General features: G+C 40.5%; 1 protein-coding gene and 1 long non-coding RNA gene across 2 annotated transcripts in view; both read right to left on the bottom strand.

The window, feature by feature from the left end:
- Window positions 1–682: 682 nt before the first annotated feature.
- Window positions 683–1,821, bottom strand: LOC142290226 (uncharacterized). Its single transcript, XR_012750246.1, has 3 exons — window positions 1,712–1,821; window positions 1,208–1,391; window positions 683–746 (listed from the first exon to the last, which is right to left on the bottom strand). It is a non-coding gene; the product is annotated as an uncharacterized LOC142290226 (long non-coding RNA).
- A 6,935-nt stretch (window positions 1,822–8,756) lies between these two features.
- The window catches only part of PPM1D (protein phosphatase, Mg2+/Mn2+ dependent 1D), a 57,919-nt gene continuing 46,367 nt past the window's right edge, over window positions 8,757–20,308 (bottom strand). Inside the window, exon 6 of the mRNA XM_075336244.1 lies at window positions 8,757–12,481. Within this exon, the coding sequence (XP_075192359.1) occupies window positions 11,963–12,481 (519 nt within the window). The 3' untranslated portion in view covers window positions 8,757–11,962. The remainder of the gene's footprint in view (window positions 12,482–20,308) is intronic.

Raw genomic sequence — 20,308 nt, forward strand, 5'->3', positions numbered from 1 at the left:
ATGTGCTGAGTAATCAGAAATTCGTGATTTCCATCACTGGACTTAAAATTCAAGGCTCTGACCATATTCGGACATGCAACGCAACTGCGGCATGGATAGAAACCCCATTTGGGTCCCGCTGTTCCAAAAGGATTGGTCTTGGGGCCTTCATAACAACTGTGTGTAATGAGATCCTTCAAATTAGGAGATCTCCTATACGTAACAGCAGGGGTCCGTGGGAGGTATTTAGATAGAGTAGCATCAGACCGAAGGATAGGCCAAAATTTCTCCAAAATTGTTTTAACCTCTTGCCATCTGTTGTTGTAGGTAGAAATAAATCTTACCTGCTGATCATTCTGCTTTTGCCTCTGTGAGTGTAACAAAACTTCTCTCTTAGTGTTCTTGGCTCTCAAAAACCCTTTCTTAATGCTCCTATTTGAGTATCCACGATTTCTAAAGCGATCGCTCAGGTCCTCAGCTTGTTTGTAAAAGGTATCTTCAGACGAACAAATTCGTCGAGTCCTCAAAAACTGGCCTGTTGGAATACCAGAAATAAGGGAATAAGGATGCGATGAAGTGGCATGTAACAATGCGTTAACAGACGAGGGTTTCCGAAAAACCTCAGACTGTAAAAAGCCATTAACATCCTTAGAAACCAGAACATCAAGAAATTCAATACTATATTGACTATACTTATATGTTACCTTGATGTTCATGGAATTCAAATTGAGCTTCTGCAGAAACGTAACCAGATCACCCTCTGAGCCCTGCCAAATCATAAAGACATCGTCAATATAACGGGTCCAAACAAGAACTTGTTCCATAAACTCAGAAAAATCAGGTGAAAAAAAGATACCCCTCTCCCACAGCCCCAAGAATAAATTTGCATAAGAGGGCGCAAAAGCCGCCCCCATTGCAGTACCTTGGAGCTGCAGGTAGAGGGCGCCCTTGAACAGAAAATAATTGTGGGTAAGGGCAAAATCAACAAGGGAAAGGAGAAAATGAATGTCATCTTGATCCATCATGGTCAAATTTAAAAAGGTCTCTACGGCTCTCATCCCATCATGATGGCGTATAGACGTGTACAATGACTCAATGTCACACGTCACCAGCCACATATCATCATCCATTTGAATATTCTCAATTTTACGGAGAAAGTCATTGGTGTCTTTCAAAAAGGATGGTAGATTTTCCACTATGGGTTTCAGATGGAAATCTATATACCTACCCACAATCTCACAAAGACTTCCATTTCCCGACACAATAGGACGTCCAGACGGTGACACTGTGCTCTTATGGACCTTCGGCAATAGATAAAGACAAGCCGTCCTAGGAGACTTAGGAATGAGACCTTCTTTCATCTCCCTATTGATTGTGCCATTTTCACAGGCCTCCTCCAAAATGGCAGATAACTGTGTGTGAAAAGAAGAAGTCGGATTGAACGTAAGTTTCTTGTAACAAGTACCATCATTCAGCTGTCTGAATGCTTCCTTTTCATACATCACGGTGGGCCATACCACAACATTACCCCCCTTATCAGCGGGTTTGATGATTATATCCCTTCGTTTTTTCAAGTCCTGTAGAGCCCTTCTCTGAGATTTGGAGAGGTTGTCATTTGGTACCTTAGTGGAAATTCTACTGAACTCCTCAGAAACCAGCCTCACAAATACATCTATATCGGGATACATGGTAAGAGGAGGAAATTTCTTGGGTTTCGGAATCATAAACTTACCACATTCAGTCGGGGCATCCTGTTCACCACCCAACTCTTTGAGAATTTCAATAGCCTGTAGTTCTTCACTGGACCACCCATCTGATTTTTCGTGAATTTTCTTTAAAACCAATTTGCGAGCGAAAAGGTGTAAATCCTTTATGGCTATAAAGGAATCAAACGAACAAGTGGGGGAGAAACTCAAACCCAAACTCAAAACATCAATTTGGTCAGTAGTAAGAGGGATATCAGATAAATTAATTACCTTCAGTTTAGTGTCCGGAAGGTGAGGAGTCTTTTTCTGTACAAAACCCTTGCCAACGTATTTTCGTTTTCCAAAACGATCATTCGTGTTGCTCCTCAGATTGTATGTTTCTGATTCATCCTCAGTAGAGGAGATAGACGTAGATGCTATGGATCGTCTGTGATGTCCCTTATTTTGTGTCGTCCCCTGCCATCTGTAGACTCTCTTAAGTTGATAGTCCTGGAGGTCTCTCTGGAACTTTTTGACTTTTTGTTCTTGGACTTCTTTCTCCCAAATAAGAAATTGTTTGTCCACTTCTAATTTAAAGGATTCCATGCTCAGTGTGGACAGGATCTCATTCAATTTCGTCTGGTTATTTTCAATCTCCTTTTCCACAGAAACTAAACTGCTTTGGTTAATCTCAATTAGCAGTCGGATTAAATCCTTGGAGCAGGTATCACAAACCTGTTCCCACTTGGTTCTGAAATCAAGGTCTTCTACAGGGAAGGAGGGCAAAATTCTCACCCGAAGGCCCCGAGGTATCAAATTTTTACTCAAGTATTTTTCAAGGGTAGCTTTACCCCACCAGATCCTAAGTCGTTTCTTTAACAGATATTTCAAATTATTTTTAATTTCAGAGGAGTGTCCCATTCCTACTGTGTCACTGATCGTGACCTCATCATTAAACAATGTATCAATACTGGACAGCCAATTCTTGTCACGGGATTTAATATCCATAATGGGTCAATCTGTAAACCACAGAAAAAGATATAAGAACCAATTGAATGACCAAAAAGTAAAGATAGCTACACTCATTTAAGCAGTAGGAACCTATAAAGATGTGAGTGAACCAGCCAATATAAAAGTATATAATCTTTATTGAAAAATTTGTTAAAAGACAAACACATAAAACAGACAATGATGAGGACACATACAATTAACCTCAGGTGAACCAAAATATACAAGCAATAAATAGCATAAGTGCATAATGGTCATGTATCGGAAAAAGTGTGCACCAGAAAGGGGTGCTGTCAAAGTTTCTTTAAAGAGCCAATAGTCTTTAGGTAGATGAAGAGTGTCCCAAAGAACACCAATAAGATGGAACTGTATTAAATTTCAAGCTAAACAAAGCTTTTTTCTTCATTAAAGACTAAATGTATGAGAGCCACAATCCCATTGCTACAAAACGTGGCATATAACAATTTTGGAGAAATTTTGGCCTATCCTTCGGTCTGATGCTACTCTATCTAAATACCTCCCACGGACCCCTGCTGTTACGTATAGGAGATCTCCTAATTTGAAGGATCTCATTACACACAGTTGTTATGAAGGCCCCAAGACCAATCCTTTTGGAACAGCGGGACCCAAATGGGGTTTCTATCCATGCCGCAGTTGCGTTGCATGTCCGAATATGGTCAGAGCCTTGAATTTTAAGTCCAGTGATGGAAATCACGAATTTCTGATTACTCAGCACATGACCTGTAACACGACGCATGTGGTATATTATGCCACTTGCCCATGCAATCTTATATATGTTGGTCTTACATCTAGACCACTGAAAACACGTATTAGAGAACATGTGCGTGACATTGAAAAGGCGGCTACTATCCAGGATACCTCCACCCTAAAACCTATCCCACGACATTTTAAGTCTAAACATGGCTGTAATAGCAGTGGGTTGCGGGCTTTTGGAATTGATAAGGTGATCCTGGATAACAGAGGAGGTGACTTTAAGAAGCGGTTAGCTCAACTAGAAACCCGTTGGATCTCTAAGATTGGTTCTGTTCGTCCATATGGTCTTAATGACGTCTTGAGTTTTGTCCCATTCCTATAATTTCATTTTTATATGTGTTTTTAGTCTATGCCCATTGGTATATTTTAATTTGTATTTTTATGAATAAATTTGTTTCTAATTCCCCTGTTTTTGTTTGTTTTTGTTTTTGTTCCATCCCTGTTGATATCTTCACAAGCGGATTTTTAACCACTATTATATGTATTTTTGCACTTTTTGTCTTGTATTTTTAATGTAATAACTCTGGCACACTTTTATCTCTTTTTATGTGTGTATGTATGTATATGTGCACGTATGTATAGATGAGTACTTCTACTCAAATTTTCTACCCAAAAATATTTAAAAAATTTTTTTTTTTTTTTTTTTTTTTTTTTTTCAATAAAGATTTTTGTTTGGTTTCACATGTATTTTTTTTTTTTTTTTCTTTTTTTTTTTTTTTAAATTTCCAATGTGTATATATATTTATATCTTCTTCTATTTCTTTTTACATTGTCCCTGCTTTGGTTTCGAACACCCTTTTTTGCACAATATGTATCAAGCATTGGTATTGCTGACTTTCGTTGTGCGCCACTGCATACGGGCTTCTCAGATTCTCTTAACATATGTTGGGTCATCTTTGCACTTTACACCTTTTATTATGTGTTTTTGTATCTATTTTACATGCACCATGCACTTTTTTTGCTATTTTGTAATACAGCAATTTTTTTGTATTATGCACTTTAGACTTGTATTTTATAAATATAATTTTCACATGGTTATTATATATTTATGTGAAGAATCCCTGCAGGGACATCTAAGTGCATACTCTTGTATGCATGTTTGTACTAAGATATACATGTGTATTGAGATATCTATACACTTGGTTCACACTTTTTTCATTATTATAAAATTATTAAATAATTGGAATAATTTTCTTATACTCTTTGGGTTTGAACCCTACGTGCACCTCTGTACATTTTCTGTTTGTATGAATGTTCTCTAAATGGTGTGCCACTGACACGTTTTGCTTTGTTCTCAATGGCAACATCTTTGCATCTCCCTGTGTGTGTTGAGCGCTCAGTTCTCCGCCCACTTTCTGTGCTGTGGGGCGACGTGTCTCCTTACCTCACCATGCTCCTCCCATGCTATGATGTGTCTGACATGGGCGGATCATGATGATGTCAGACGCCAGACCCCATGTGCACGATCGTGGAGCTGTGATTGAGCGCCGCTGTTACACATCACGCTGGTGAGTGGGGGTATATATACCTGGGTATTGACTGGCATCAGCACCCCTTGGAAGAAGCTTTTCTGCGAAACACGTGTCGGGGTACCTTTATCCTCAGGTTATCTTCCTGGTCTGTGTCTTTGTGGGCTTGCCACTCAGTGCTAAGGTTGGTTCTTATGGCTGACTTTGTTCCCTTGTAGGGGTATTTTACTGTGGTATTGCAGTCATGCCGCCTTTCTGTCGGCTATAGCACTGGGAATATGGCTTTTTAGTCTGGGCCCTGTAACACCCTTCTGGTGTGTGTTTTTGTGGATTCACCACAGTGTTTGGGTCGGTCCTATGGCTGACTCTGTTTCCTTGTAAAGGTATAGTACTGTGGTAATGCAGCCATTCCGCCTCTTTATCTGTTATAACACTGGGAATATGGCCTCCTAGTCTAGCCCTGTGGAAGAAAGTGTTATATTTTGACACTTTTTTTTTTTTTTTTTTTGTGTCAGTTTCTGCCTTTTCTTTACATGTATGGTTGAGATCTTGCTTCTCCCCTTTTTGGGACTGTAGGCATTTGGAAACATTGTTGTGGTTATACCACCTGATCCATTCAGGATTCGCTTTTCATAAACTATTATGTTTGCATCTTATAGGATTATATCCTGTTAATATCATAGACACATGTATTCTTTGTTTCCCCTGTTATATGCCACGTTTTGTAGCAATGGGATTGTGGCTCTCATACATTTAGTCTTTAATGAAGAAAAAAGCTTTGTTTAGCTTGAAATTTAATACAGTTCCATCTTATTGGTGTTCTTTGGGACACTCTTCATCTACCTAAAGACTATTGGCTCTTTAAAGAAACTTTGACAGCACCCCTTTCTGGTGCACACTTTTTCCGATACATGACCATTATGCACTTATGCTATTTATTGCTTGTATATTTTGGTTCACCTGAGGTTAATTGTATGTGTCCTCATCATTGTCTGTTTTATGTGTTTGTCTTTTAACAAATTTTTCAATAAAGATTATATACTTTTATATTGGCTGGTTCACTCACATCTTTATAGGCTCATACCAAACCAGCAGAAACACCTTTTAGGCCCTGTGCACACACTGCATTTTGCTGTGGTTTTTGCTGCAGAATTGATGCGTTTTTTGTTCATGTAGTCCTTCCCCAGCAAAGTCTGAGAAATCCAAAATGCTGTGCGTACAGTTATTTTTTTTTTTTCCCTACAGGTATTGCTGCAGAATTTCTACAGCAAAAAGCAGCATGTTACTTCTTTTCCACAGGTACCTGAGGTTTTCCCGTGTCTTGCCATTGATAATGATTAACAACCACAGGGACAAAACCGCATGCGTTGAGTATGTTTTTTGCCGCAGGTGTGGAGTTCTACCAGAGAGTGCTTTTTTTTGCTGAAGAAACATATCTACCCAGTGTGCACAGGACCTTAATGTTTCACTTGCAGCTTGATGCATGAATCTAGGTTTTCCAGCATGGCAGGCCTCATGACAGACTGACAGTGGGTTTTCTGACCTGAATTAGACTACCTTTTTTGTATATCATTACACCTGCAGCATAGCCAGTCTGTACACAGAAGTCTGAATTCTGCTTGCTGGTGGTATTGAAGGCTAGCACTAATGGTTCTAGCATCGCTGTGCATTTAGTATAATTTAATAAGGAAAATTTTGCCTCACATTGTGTAAGTGCTATACATACCGATACGATTGGGTTCTATATCTGCTTGTACACTGTGCAGAATTATTAGGCAAATGAGTATGTTTTATCACATGATACGTTTTATACATGTTGTCCTACTCCAAGCTGTATAGGCTTGAGACCCAACTACCAATTAAGTAAATCAGGTGATGTTCATCTCTGTAATGAGCAGGGGTGTGGTGTAATGACATCAACACCCTATATAAGGTCTGCTTAATTATTAGGCAACTTCCTTTCCTTTGGCAAAAGGGGTCAGAAAAGAGGTTTGACGGTCTCTGAAATGTCCAAAATTGTGAGATATCTTGCGGAGGGATGCAGCAGTCTTGAAATTGCCAAATTTTTGAAGCGTGATCACCGAACAATTAAGCTTTTCATGGCAAATAGCCAACAGGGTCACAAGAAGCGTTTTGAGCAGAAAAGGTGCAAAATAACTGCCCATGAATTGAGGAAAAGCAAACGGGATGCTGTTTACCACCAGTTTGGCCATATTTCAGAGCTGCAATGTTACTAGAGTATCAAAAAGCACAAGGTGTGCCATACTCAGGGACCTGGCCAAGGGAAGGAAGGCTGAAAAACGACCACCTTTGACCAAAAAAAAACATCAAGAGTGGGCCAAGAAATATCTTAAGACTGATTTTTCAAAGGTTTTATGGACTGATGAAATGAGTGTGACTCTTGATGGGCCAGAGGCTGGATCAGTAAATGGCAGAGAGCTCCACTCTGACACCAGTAGGGTGGAGGTGGGGTACTGGTATGGGCTGGTATCACAGATAAACTTATGGGATCTTTTCCGGTTGAGGATGGAGTAAAGCTCAACTCCCAGACCTACTGCCAGTTTCTGGAAGACAACTTCAAGTAGTGATACAGGAAGAAGTCAGTATCATTCAAGAAAAACATAACTTTCATGCAGGACAATGCTCAATCACATGCCTCCAACTACTCCACAGCGTGGCTGGCCAGTAAAGGTCTAAAAGATGAAAAAAATAATGACATGGCCCCCTTGTTCACCTGATCTGAACACCATAGAGAACCTGTGGTCTCTCATAAAATGTGAGATTAACAGGGAGGAAAAACAGTACACCTCTCGGAACAGTGTCTGGGAGGCTGCTGCACGCAATGTTGATTGTAAACAGATCAAGCAACTGACAATCTATGGCTGTTGAGTGTCATCATAAAGAAAGGTGGCTATATTGGTCACTAATTTTTGGGGTTTTGTTTTTACATGTCAAATGTTTATTTCTAAAATTTTGTACAGTTATATTGGGTTACCTGGTGAGAATAAACAAGTAAGATGGAAATATTTGGTTTTTATTAAGTTTCCTAATAATTCTGCACAGTAATAGTTACCTGAACAAACAGGTATCCTCCTAAACTAGCCAAATCTAGAAAAAAAAAAAAAAAAAAAAAACACACTGCCAAAAATATTAAGCTTTGATATGAGTCTTTTGCGTTGATTGAGAACATAGTTGTTGATCAATAATAAATAAAAAAAAAAATCCTCTAAAATACAACTTGCCTAATAATTCTGCTCATGGTGTATTGGAATGCAGTGCTAGCATAATGGAGAGAGAAGATGCTGATATACCCTTGGGTTCCATACACCGGATGTTGTATCAGGTGTTGTCGATGGCGCATTGTAAATGACGCGGCTGGTATGTATAGTGACGCATTTACTTCCGGTACAGGGATTTTTGGGAATATAAGTCACTCGTATACTGATGTATTCCAAATCCTCCACTGGGGTGGCGGTTTCTCCGGTTGTGAGGTTCTGTATCTTATCCAGCCTAAGTTTATGGTGTGTGTATATAATATAATATATGAATTCTGTGTGCCTCACACGTGGTATTGGTCCACTTGAGCTTAGTGACCAAGGAGCATATGTGTTATCTTTTATTTTTTTACGTTTTTAATCAGTGATCTTTCATCACTTCTTAATGAGCACCTATTGAAGGTTTAATTTTGTTTGGTTTTTTAATGTACTAAAATAAAGCAAAAAAAAATACAGTTCTGCTATTTCTAAATAACTAAATGGCAAGCAGCACCTATATAAATTAAATTTGGGAAAATTTAGACATTGCGTTTTATTAAAAATAGGTAGAATAAGAACAGAGCTGCTTCAGTGATTTTATTTGAGATTTTGTACAAATCGTTGTATGCAGTTGTATCACCCATTCCTGCAGTGATAAATAACTTATATTCATGGATGTCTTGAAGGAAGTATATACAACTCAGTTTTTAAAAAGGTATTTAAAAACTCAATTACAGTTAAAATAAACAATTTAAATGTTTACAATGTACCAAAATCCTACCAACCAGTGGCAACATATGAACAAAAACAATTTATAGAGTTGCACAATAGACCATGAAAAGATAAATATATAGTACACAGTGTATGTAAAAGATTCAGAAAATAATCATTTCCAGATACTTCCTATATGAAACTTGTTTATCAAAGTGATTCAGCAGAGGTGAGCTGTTCCCATTAACCAATGTTCGTTGCTGGAAAGACTGTTTTACAATTCATAAAGTGTGTTTGTACTATAAAAACTAATTTACTGTGAGCCACATCTATATAGTTAATGCTAATTGATGCAGATCTGCAAAGCAGTGGTAACTGACTGATTAGGATAAAGATGTTGTCCAAGATTATACAGACTGCACCATATTTAGGTGTCTGGTACTGCAGCTCCACTCCATTCAAGGGAACCGGTCAGGTGATTCATGCTGCCCAAACCATAAGCAGCATAAATCAGAACCTGGTTGCAGGATTTAAAGCCAGGTATTTTTCCCTGAAATTTTCCAGTATTTGTGAAAATACACTTTGAAGATTCATCCGTTACTATAGGCAGAGACCAGACTAGCCCGGTCCTGTTAGGTGATCAACAGGTCTCTCCTTCACAAGTGCATAGGATGAAACTTGTAAATTACCTGCAGCGGCAATAGGAAGAGTTGGACTAGCCAGATTCTCTGTTGGAACTTCAAAATAGATTTTATTAGAAACATGGTTTTCAGAATAAACTGGGCTGTAATTTGTTAGCTGCAGCATGATTCACCTGGCATGACTCCTTTAGGGTATGTGCGCTGGTCTCTGCGTTCTATTCCGCAGCGTTTAAGTCACTGCATGTGCGTTTCAAAACGCCGACGCTTATCATTGTGCATGCGGAATTCATGTGTTCTGGATGCTTGCTCTGCCATAGACACAGTGTGAAAAGCATCCGGAACGCACAAATGTAGTGACATGTTGCTTTTTAGAACATAGCGTTTTGGCAAAATATTTCAGCAGCCGAAACGTAACGTGCGGATAGAATTTGCATTATCATCATAGATTGTGCTGGGGACGCAGGACGCATGCTTTTATGCTGCAGTGCAGAATGCATCGTAAAAGCATGAAAAAGCACACTTGCGCACACAGCCTTAAAGTTAACAGGGTTGAGTTGCAATACCACCTGTGGTTACATCTGTCACTGTTTGGAAGTTTTGGGGTTTTTTTTTTCTAAACTTGAGCAACCACTTTCAGAATTGTAGGTTTCCCATTCGCATAATAGTGGATTCACACGCAACAGATTTTGCTGCAGAAATGTAATTCATCTCAATCCATTAGTTTTGTGGCAAATAAATAGATTTCATTCAGACAAACAAGTCAGTGCCAAAATCAAAACCTGCAGCCTGAGGCCACCCAAAGACTACATTCACACACCCATGTGAATATTACGATCCAAGGGAAATGGACTGGTTTTTGTCCCAAAGGGCCATGATAACACGCCATGTGGGCCGACTAGTCTGGGGAAACTAAGGGGTACTTTGCACACTACAACATTGCAGGTGCGATGTCTGTGGGGTCAAATCAAAAGTGACGCACATCCGGCGTCGCTGTTGACATCGGAGTATGTGAATCCTTTTTACTACGATTAACGAGCGCAAAAGCATCGAAATCGTATGATCGGTGTAGCGTCGGTCATTTCCATAATTTCGGAAGGACAGATGTTACGATGTTGTTCCTCGTTCCTACGGCAGCACACATCGCTGTGTGTGAAGCTACAGGAGCGAGGAACATCGCCTTACCTGCGTCCCGGCTACAATGAGGAAGGAGGTGGGCGGGATGTTTAAGTCCCGCTCATCTCCGCCCCCCCTGCTTCTACTGGCCGGCTGCCGTCGCACGACCCGCCCCCTTAGGAAGGAGGCGGGTCGCCGGCCAGAGTGACGACGCAGGGCAGGTAAATGCATGTGAAGCTGCCGTAGTGAAAATTATCACAAGATATCGGAGCTGCGACGGGGACCATCGCACTCTGCATCGCTACCATTGGCTTGCGATGTCGTAGTGTGCAAAGTACCCCTAACACCCGATGGACTAGCCAAGGGTTCATTTGCATCTCAAATAGACCTTTAGAAATACTTTTTCTAAACATGTTTGTGTCCATGTCCAATGTCAAGTTTCCTTTAGGATATTGATCATAGTACACAGCATCTTTGTTTTTGACTTTACGTTTACTAGACTATTCAGTACAAAAGTAATGATAGGTGTGGTTTTGTTAACTTTTACGGGGATTCTGGTCATTGAATGTTAGCAAGAGCTAATACGGGCACGTAAATGTACCACATCCACACAACAGGTTTGATAGAAGCAAGGATAATTTAGAACTAGTTTACCAATCTAAATTTATTTCTTCATGATGTGATCACTTCCAAGATTTCAGTATTATTACTTGGATCTTTGATTTATTTACATAGGATAAACTAAACGTCAAATGTAGACATGTGTCAACTTTTGTAAACAGAATAAAATCCTGATCTTTACTATTACTTTAAGAGCAAACTCAATTGCCTTATCCCACGCTAATTCTGGCTGCATTATGACTAGGAAGCATTTAGCAAAGAGCAGACATGGCTGGTAATAAAAAAACAAAAAAAAACAAAAACAAATTGTCAATAATAGATTATTATTCCAATATACTATGATAGTTGACTTTAAAATAAGAAATGGTTATAAAATTAATTTATACAATAAGATAATGTCACATTCATTTATGTACATCATAACTGTAGATTACCAAATTAGGCAAGTGATCCTAAAGTGGAATATTTAAATATATAAAAATTAAGTAAAATAGAAGTAACATTATTACTAGCACCTATCTGCAGGATTGGAGGTCCATAAGCCTGCAGCTGGAAGTAGACTGGTATGTCGTATTAAATCACTGAATGAGCCCAAGTCTTGAATGTGAAGTGCTGGCTGACAACAAAGTGTGTATTGCATTAAAAACAAAACTCCTTAAGTTACCTAGGAGTTAATGGTTAACCATAAAAACAAGACAGGAAAGCATTTAACACACACATATACTTTTACGGGGCTGATGTAATAAAGGATGTCCAAGTTTCTTCTGCCCTCGAAGACTGCGTCTCATTATCACCCTGTCTGTACTTCTCCTCTTTGGGGTAGTAGAAGGGCTCTCGGTTATGCCCCCACCTCTGGTAAAGGTCCTTCTTGGCTTTTTCAAAGCAGGGCCGCAGTTGGACTCCTCCAATGTCCGTTTTAATGACAATTGTTCCATTTCAGTTTTTGGATTACTACTTCGCGTTCTAGTACCTTTTGCACCAACACTTGATGATGCTTCAGGAAAAAGACATGTTGGGGAGAGGCTTAAGGAGCTACTGCCCCATTGTGAATGACTGCCACTTTCTTCGGGTTTTCCTAAATCCCCTAGGGAAGAGGTTGAGAATACTTTTGATCTGCCTGACTCTGAGCCCCACTTGCTAGAAGTATCAGAAAAGGCATTTCGGCGGATGAGAGTTGGAAGAGAATCAGAAACGGAAAGTCTCCACCATGGATCATCCTCCAACATCTAGAACAAATGGAAAAAACAATCATATTAGAGTATTCAATTTACTACTATTTATAGAAAAACTGAAAAGTATTTGATAAAAGCCTTTCATTTTGCTATATTCAACTTGTTTTCAGTTCTCCAACCAGGTTTTGACCACACTGTAGTAACCCATAAGCAGAGAAACTAATGCAGAAAATAAATTTACATTGGATGTAAAGCTACTGTATTCAGAAAAATAAAGTTACTAGTGTGTTACATAGGTTGAAAAACACCCTAGGTCCATCTAGTTCAACCATCCTCAATCAAATTCTACATTTTGTCATTTATAACCGACAATGTTGTGTGCACCGAAGAAATCATCCAGCCCTTTTCTAAAAGCTGTTATAGTATCTGCCTTGATAGGGAAATAGTGGTATATCCCTTGGCACTTATGCAGGTCACATCGAGTTGTTAGAGGTAACCAAGTACAGTTCAATAATATCTGACCCCAGGATTTAAGAAGTGCAAAAGCTGGTAGGTGCACACTAGCTCCAATTAGCCTCTCCAACGTATTCGAAGGGAAGCAATGGGTTGTCATTGTTATCATAATAGCGATGCGCATATACAGCTCGCTGCCAGAGATGTTAACCCCTTAGTGACCCATCACGTACTGGGTACGTGGGCAGTCCGCGGCAATCCACACACATCAGCTGATTTCAACAGCTGACATGTGTGGCTGCTAGTCGCCAGTGGAACCACGTTCCACCTGCGACTATTAACACTAGAAGTCCCAGAGAGGGGTCATGTAACATTTCTACCATTGGAACCCTATGGAGCTCGAAATTCCAGATACTTCTAGTGTTAACCCCTTACATCTCACTGCCAAAATCTGGTAGCAAGATGTATATGCGCGCAGCCATTATGACTTACTCCACCTTCATCGGAAGTGACATGATCACATGATTTCCAGTGGTTGCCATGGTAGCACAGGGTCATGTGATGACGCCTATAGCTAACATGAGTCAGTCACTTTCTTTCAATGCTGGAATAGTGCCAGCATTGAAAGTAAAGCAGCATATCTGCAGATTTCAGCTCTGTAGCTGTAATCTGGAGATATGGAAGAGCGATCAGACAGCTGATCCATATAGCCCCCTAAAGGGACCTAGGAAAATATTAAAAAAAAAAAAAAATAAAAAAATAAAATTAAAATTTAAAAATAAAACCTAAAAGTTCAAATCACCTTCCTTTGAAAATTAAAGGGTTAAAAAAAAAATATACACATTTGGTATCGCCGCGTTCAGAAACGTCCGATCAAAATATAAAATTAATTAATCTGATCGGTAAACTGCATAGCGTAAAAAAAAATTAAATGCCAAAAATACAATTTTTGGATCGCCGCAAATTTTGTGCAAAATGCAATAACAAGTTGATCAAAATGTAACGTCAGCTCGAGACCCAAAAAAAATAAGCCATAACAGCCATAGATCCAGAAAAATGAAAAAGCACTACAAGGTTTCTGAAAACAGCACAAAACGTGCGCCACTTTTTTTGGCCACTTGTGAATTTTCTTAGAAACAAGTAAACCTATTCATGTTTGGTGTCTACAAACTCGCACCAACCTCAAGCATCCCAGCGACACATCAGTTTTACCCTATAGTGAACACGGTGAATAAAATATCCCAAACACTATTGTGCGATCACACTTTTTTGCAGTGTTCCAGTATATGATAAAACTTATGGTTTCATTTAAAACTACAACTCAACCCGCAAAAACCAAGCCCTGTATGGGAATATTGATGGAAAAATAACAGTTACAGCTCTCGGAAGAAAAGGAGGAAAAAAAAACGCAAAACGGCCGGGAGCTTAAAGGGGGTTAATAGTCGCAGGTGGAAAGCAATTCCACTGGTGACTAGTAGGCACATATGTCAGCTTTTGAAATCAGCTGACGTGTGTGAATCGCCGCAGAATGCCCATGGCAGGGGGCGGTGATTAACCGCACACAATCCATGACGTACCAAGTACATCATGGGTCGCTAAGGGGTTAAACCAGGCCTTAAAAAAAAAAAAAAAAAAAAAGCATTTGACAATAGTGTATGCATAAACAAAATGTGCATTAAAATATGTCCACTAGGAATGTATCTAGAGGAGTTTGAGGGGGAAAAAAAACCCCCTCACATTCTATGAAAATCCTGAAGAAAAAAAAAAAAAATGCTTGAAAAGTATATATCTAGATTGAAAACTGCAGGTTTGACAATCTCTTATCAGCTGCAGATCTCCCACCTCTCTTTACACTGAGCACTGTATGATCCCACCTACACCACTGATTGGAAGCTGTGTATAGGCAGAAATCTTCCAGTGGTGGGGTTATACAGAACGCATGAACATAGAAGACTATAGGGCAGCAGGTTTATTACAACCCCTGGCAAAAATTATGGACTGACCTGGCTCTGAGGATGTTCAGTTTTTTTACTTTTGTTAAAAAAAGGAGATCACAGACATGGCACAAAACTAAAGTCATTTCAAATGGCAACTTTCTGGCTTTAACCCCTTAACGACCGCGGGCAGTAAAATTACGTCCTAAACGTCATAATGTTACTGCCCGCGGTCCTCCGGCGGCAGCATGCCGCAATCGGCGCACATCTCAGCTGATTTTCACAGCTGAGATGTGTGCCTGCTAGGCATGAGCAGAATAGTTATCTGCTCGTGCCAATTAACCCCTTAAATGGCACTGTCAATACGTGATCACGGTAAAGTTTTACTTACCGCCCGATACCGGAAGTCACGTGATCGCATCACGTGACTTCCGATAGTTGTCATGGTAGCACAGGGTCATGTGATGACTCCTGTACTACACATGACTTGCTTTCACTTTCGCTGTGCCAGCGGCACAGCAAAAGAGAGAGAGCGTATCTGCTGTTTACAGCTGTGTAGCTGTGATCAGCAGATCGTGCAGAGCGATCGGATTGCTGATCGCAATAGCCCCCTAGGGGGACTAGTAAAATAAAAAAAAAAAAGTTTTAAAAAATTAAAAAAAAACAAAGTTCAAATCACTCCCCCATTCGCCCCATTGAAAATTAAAGGGTTAAAAAAAATAAATAATATATACACTTTTGGTATCGCCGCATTCAGAAACGCCCGATCAAAATATAAAATCAATTAATCTGGTCAGTATACGGCATAGCGGCAAAAAAAATTCCAAACGCCAAAACGTCGTTTTTTTGTCGCCACAACTTTTGCGCAAAATGCAATAAGAGGCGATCAAAACGTAGCATCTGCGCAAAAATGGTACCGTTAAAAACGTCAGCTCGAGACGCAAAAAATAAGCAGTCACTGAGCCATAGATCCCGAAAAATGAGAACACTACGGGTCACGGAATATGGCGTAAAACATGCGCCACTTTTTTTGGACAAACTTCCGATTTTTTTTTAACCCCTTATATAAAAGTAAACCTATACATCTTTGGTGTTTACGAACTCGCACTGACCTGAGGCATCACACCTACACATCAGTTTTACCATATAGTGAACACAGTGAATAAAATCTCAAAAACCATAGTGCGGTTGCACTTTTTTTGCAATTTTTCTGCATTTGGAATTTTTTTGCAGTTTTCCAGTACACTATGTGGTAAAACTGATGGTTTCAGTTAAAAGTACAGCTCGTTCCGCAAAAAATGAGCCCTCACATGACCATATTGACTGAAAAATAAAGTTAGTCTCAGAAAAAGAATGGCGAAAAAAAAAAACGGAAAGCGAAAAATCGGCCGGTTGTGAAGGAGTTAATACTAAAAAAAAAAAAACACACACAAACATAACAATGTGCTAGCCAGTAACTCTTACTTTTCAAGACCAAACAGAGGGAAAAATTATGGAATCACCCTGAAAATGTTCATTCCCAAAACTAACACCTGCATCAAATAAGATCTGCTAGTAAGTGTGCATCTAAAAAGGAGTTATCACACCTTGGAGAGCTGTTACATCAAATGGAATGACATGAATCATGCCTCCAACACGAGAGATGTCAATTGAAACAAAAGGAAGGGATTACAGTATCAAACTCTTAAAAGAGGGTAAATCATCACACAATCTTGCAAAAGATGTTTGTTAACAGTCAGCAGTGTGTAAAATCTACACCAAATACAAACAACATGGGATGGTTGTTAAAGGCAAACATACTGGTAGACCAAGGAAGACAGAGTCAAGACAGGAAATTTAAGGCAATATGTCTCCAAAACAGGAAATGCACAATAAAAACAAATGAACAAATGGGAGGAAACTGGAGTCAATGTCAGTGACTGAACTGTAAGAAACCGCCTAAAGGAAATGGGATTTACATACAGAAAAGCTAAACAATAAAAAGATGACTGCCTGAAGGGAACATGTAAATTTCCACAGTCATCGATTATATGGGGCTGCATGTCTGGTAAAGCCACTGAGGAGATGGCTGTCATTACATCTTCAATAAATGCCCAAGATTACATTGAAATTTTAGACACTTTTCTTATCAATTGAAAGGATGTTTGGGGATGATGAAATAATTTATTAAGATGATAATGCATCGTGCCATAGAGCAAAAACTGAAAACATTCCTTGAAAGTAGACACATAAGATCAATGACATGGCCTTCAGATAGTCCAGATCTCAGTCCAATTGAAAATCTTTGGTGGAAGTTGAAGAAAATGGTCCATGACAAGGCTCCAACCTGCAAAGCTGATCTGTCAACAGCAATCAGAGAAAGTTGGAGCCAGATTGATGAAGACTACTGTTTGTCACTCAATAAGTCCATGCCTAAGAGACGGAAAGCTGTTATAAAAGCCAGAGGTGGTGCAACAAAATACTAGTGATGTATTTTTTTTGTTTTTCATGATTCCATAATTTTTTCCTCAGAATTGAGTGATTCCATAATTTTTCCCCGTTTGGTCTTGAAAAGTAAAGTTACTTGCTAGCAAATTATGTTTTCAAGATTTTTTAGTGTTTCTTAAAGCCAGAAAGTTGCCATTTTAAATTACTTTAGTTTTGTGCCAGGTCTGTGATCTGCTTTTTTTTTTTATACAAAAGTAAACAACTGAATGAACATCCTCAGAGCCAGGCGATTCCATAATTTTTGCCAGGGGTTGTAATACTCCGTCTAATGAATCTCCTGTTGATAAAGCTACAACAAGCAGTCCAGTAGTAAGTGATATCACTGGAATCAGGGTCTCTTGCTCACAGATGGGATAGCCAAAACCTGGCGACAGATTCCTTTAATGCTGCTGTGATTCTCCCACTATGCTGATTTAATGTCTGTAAAGGACAATGTGGCATGTGTCTTTTTATAGCCAGTGACTGGCCCCAGTGGCGATATCGCTGTGGATGGAATATCACCCCTGTGGCCAGTGAGACTGGCTGTCATGCTCATCTGACGTTTCATTATGCTGGAGCATTTGAGGGAAAACAAGTAAAGAAATATATAGCTTCTAAATAACCCATCTAAAATCATTAACATTCCATTGTTCATGCTCATCATGATTTCAACAGATTAATTATCTTACCTGTATTCTGTTAAATGGGTTCTTCAGTAATAAAAATAATTTTTTAAATAAAGTGGCTATATACTTTATCTAACTGGACAAAACAAATGCAATTTTCTATTTATTCTATAGCTAAATTAAAATGATTGCCCCATTGTTATACTGACTGAAAGCAGTCCTAGAATGTTAGGACTAGTGACTGTGAGCATGTGCAGTAGATACTCTGCCCAATCTTCATATATAGGAAGAAGCTCTCTTGAGATATTCTAATACAATACATTTTTAGCCAAACACTTGGATTGAAAATAGACTCGTGTGAACGTAGCCTTACAGAGCGCATTGTAATTCTTTAATGATCTCCCTAGACAAACGATTAGGATTTGCTAATGAAACATTAAAAAGGGGTGGTTCACCCATATTCATTAATAGCCACATCGATATGTTGAGAAACAAGATTTCACCCAAATACCTTGTGTTGCTAATAGTGCCTGTGAGCGGCGCTACTGCGGACCGCTTTCCCCCCCCCCCCCCATCACCTGACCGGTGATGTGACATCAACTTCCTGCTCACCTGACATCACCACGGCCGGCCCCAGTCTCCGTGAGTCACTGGGCTGTGGCTGGAGTTTCACCGCTGATCACAGCCCAGCATCTCCCTGCTCCCTACTTCACTGCAGAGCACGCAAGCAGGAGCGATGCTGGGCTGTGATGAGCGGTGAAACGCTGCCCACAGCCCAGTGACTCACGGAGACTGGGGCCGGCCGCGGTGATGTCAGGACAACTGGAAGCTGACCTGATATCACCAGATCCCCGAGGTCACAGAGCCCAGGGGTCCCACGCTGACAGAAGAGCAGTCCGCAATAGCACCGCTCACAGACACTATTGGCAACACAAGGTATTTCAGAGAAGAAGGGAATTTTGTTACTTACCGTAAATTCCTTTTCTTCTAGCTCCTATTGGGAGACCCAGACGATTGGGTGTATAGCACTGCCTCCGGAGGCCACACAAAGCAATTACACTAAAAAGTGTAAGGCCCCTCCCCTTCTGGCTATACACCCCCAGTGGGATCACTGGCTCACCAGTTTTAGTGCAAAAGCAAGAAGGAGGAAAGCCAATAACTGGTTTAAACAAATTCACTCCGAAATAACCTCGGAGAACTGAAAACCATTCAACATGAACAACATGTGTACCCGAAAAACAACCAAAAATCCCGAAGGACAACAGGGCGGGTGCTGGGTCTCCCAATAGGAGCTAGAAGAAAAGGAATTTACGGTAAGTAACAAAATTCCCTTCTTCTTCGGCGCTCCATTGGGAGACCCAGACGATTGGGACGTCCAAAAGCTGTCCCTGGGTGGGTAAAGAAATACCTCATGTTAGAGCTGCAAAGACAGTCCTCCCCTACGGGGAGGCAACTGCCGCCTGCAGGACTCTTCTACCTAGGCTGGCGTCCGCCGACGCATAGGTATGCACCTGATAATGTTTGGTGAAAGTGTGCAGACTCGACCAGGTAGCTGCCTGGCACACCTGTTGAGCCGTAGCCTGGTGACGCAATGCCCAGGACGCACCCACGGCTCTGGTAGAATGGGCCTTCAGCCCTGATGGAACCGGAAGCCCAGCAGAACGGTAGGCCTCAAGAATTGGTTCTTTGATCCATCGAGCCAGGGTGGCCTTAGAAGCCTGCGACCCCTTGCGCTTACCAGCGACAAGGACAAAGAGTGCATCCGAACGGCGCAGGGGCGCCGTGCGGGAAATGTAGATTCTGAGTGCTCGCACCAGATCTAACAAATGTAAATCCTTCTCATACCGATGAACTGCATGAGGACAAAAAGAAGGCAAAGAGATATCCTGATTAAGATGAAAAGAGGATACCACCTTCGGGAGAAACTCCTGAATGGGGCGCAGCACTACCTTGTCCTGGTGGAAGACCAGGAAGGGAGCCTTGGATGACAGCGCTGCTAGCTCAGACACTCTCCGAAGAGATGTGATCGCTACCAGAAAAGCCACTTTCTGTGACAGTCTAGAAAGTGAAACCTCCTTCAGAGGCTCGAAGGGCGGCTTCTGGAGGGCAACTAGCACCCTGTTCAGGTCCCATGGATCTAATGGTCGCTTGTACGGGGGTACGATATGACAAACCCCCTGCAGGAACGTGCGTACCTTAGAGAGTCGTGCTAGACGCTTCTGAAAAAAGACGGATAGCGCCGAGACTTGCCCCTTAAGGGAGCCGAGCGACAAACCTTTTTCTAACCCAGATTGTAGGAAAGAAAGAAAGGTAGGCAATGCAAATGGCCAGGGAGACACTCCCTGAGCAGAGCACCAGGATAAGAATATCCTCCACGTTCTGTGGTAGATCTTAGCGGACGT

Source organism: Anomaloglossus baeobatrachus, chromosome 2, assembly GCF_048569485.1.
Source record: "Anomaloglossus baeobatrachus isolate aAnoBae1 chromosome 2, aAnoBae1.hap1, whole genome shotgun sequence".
NCBI lineage: Eukaryota > Metazoa > Chordata > Amphibia > Anura > Aromobatidae > Anomaloglossus > Anomaloglossus baeobatrachus.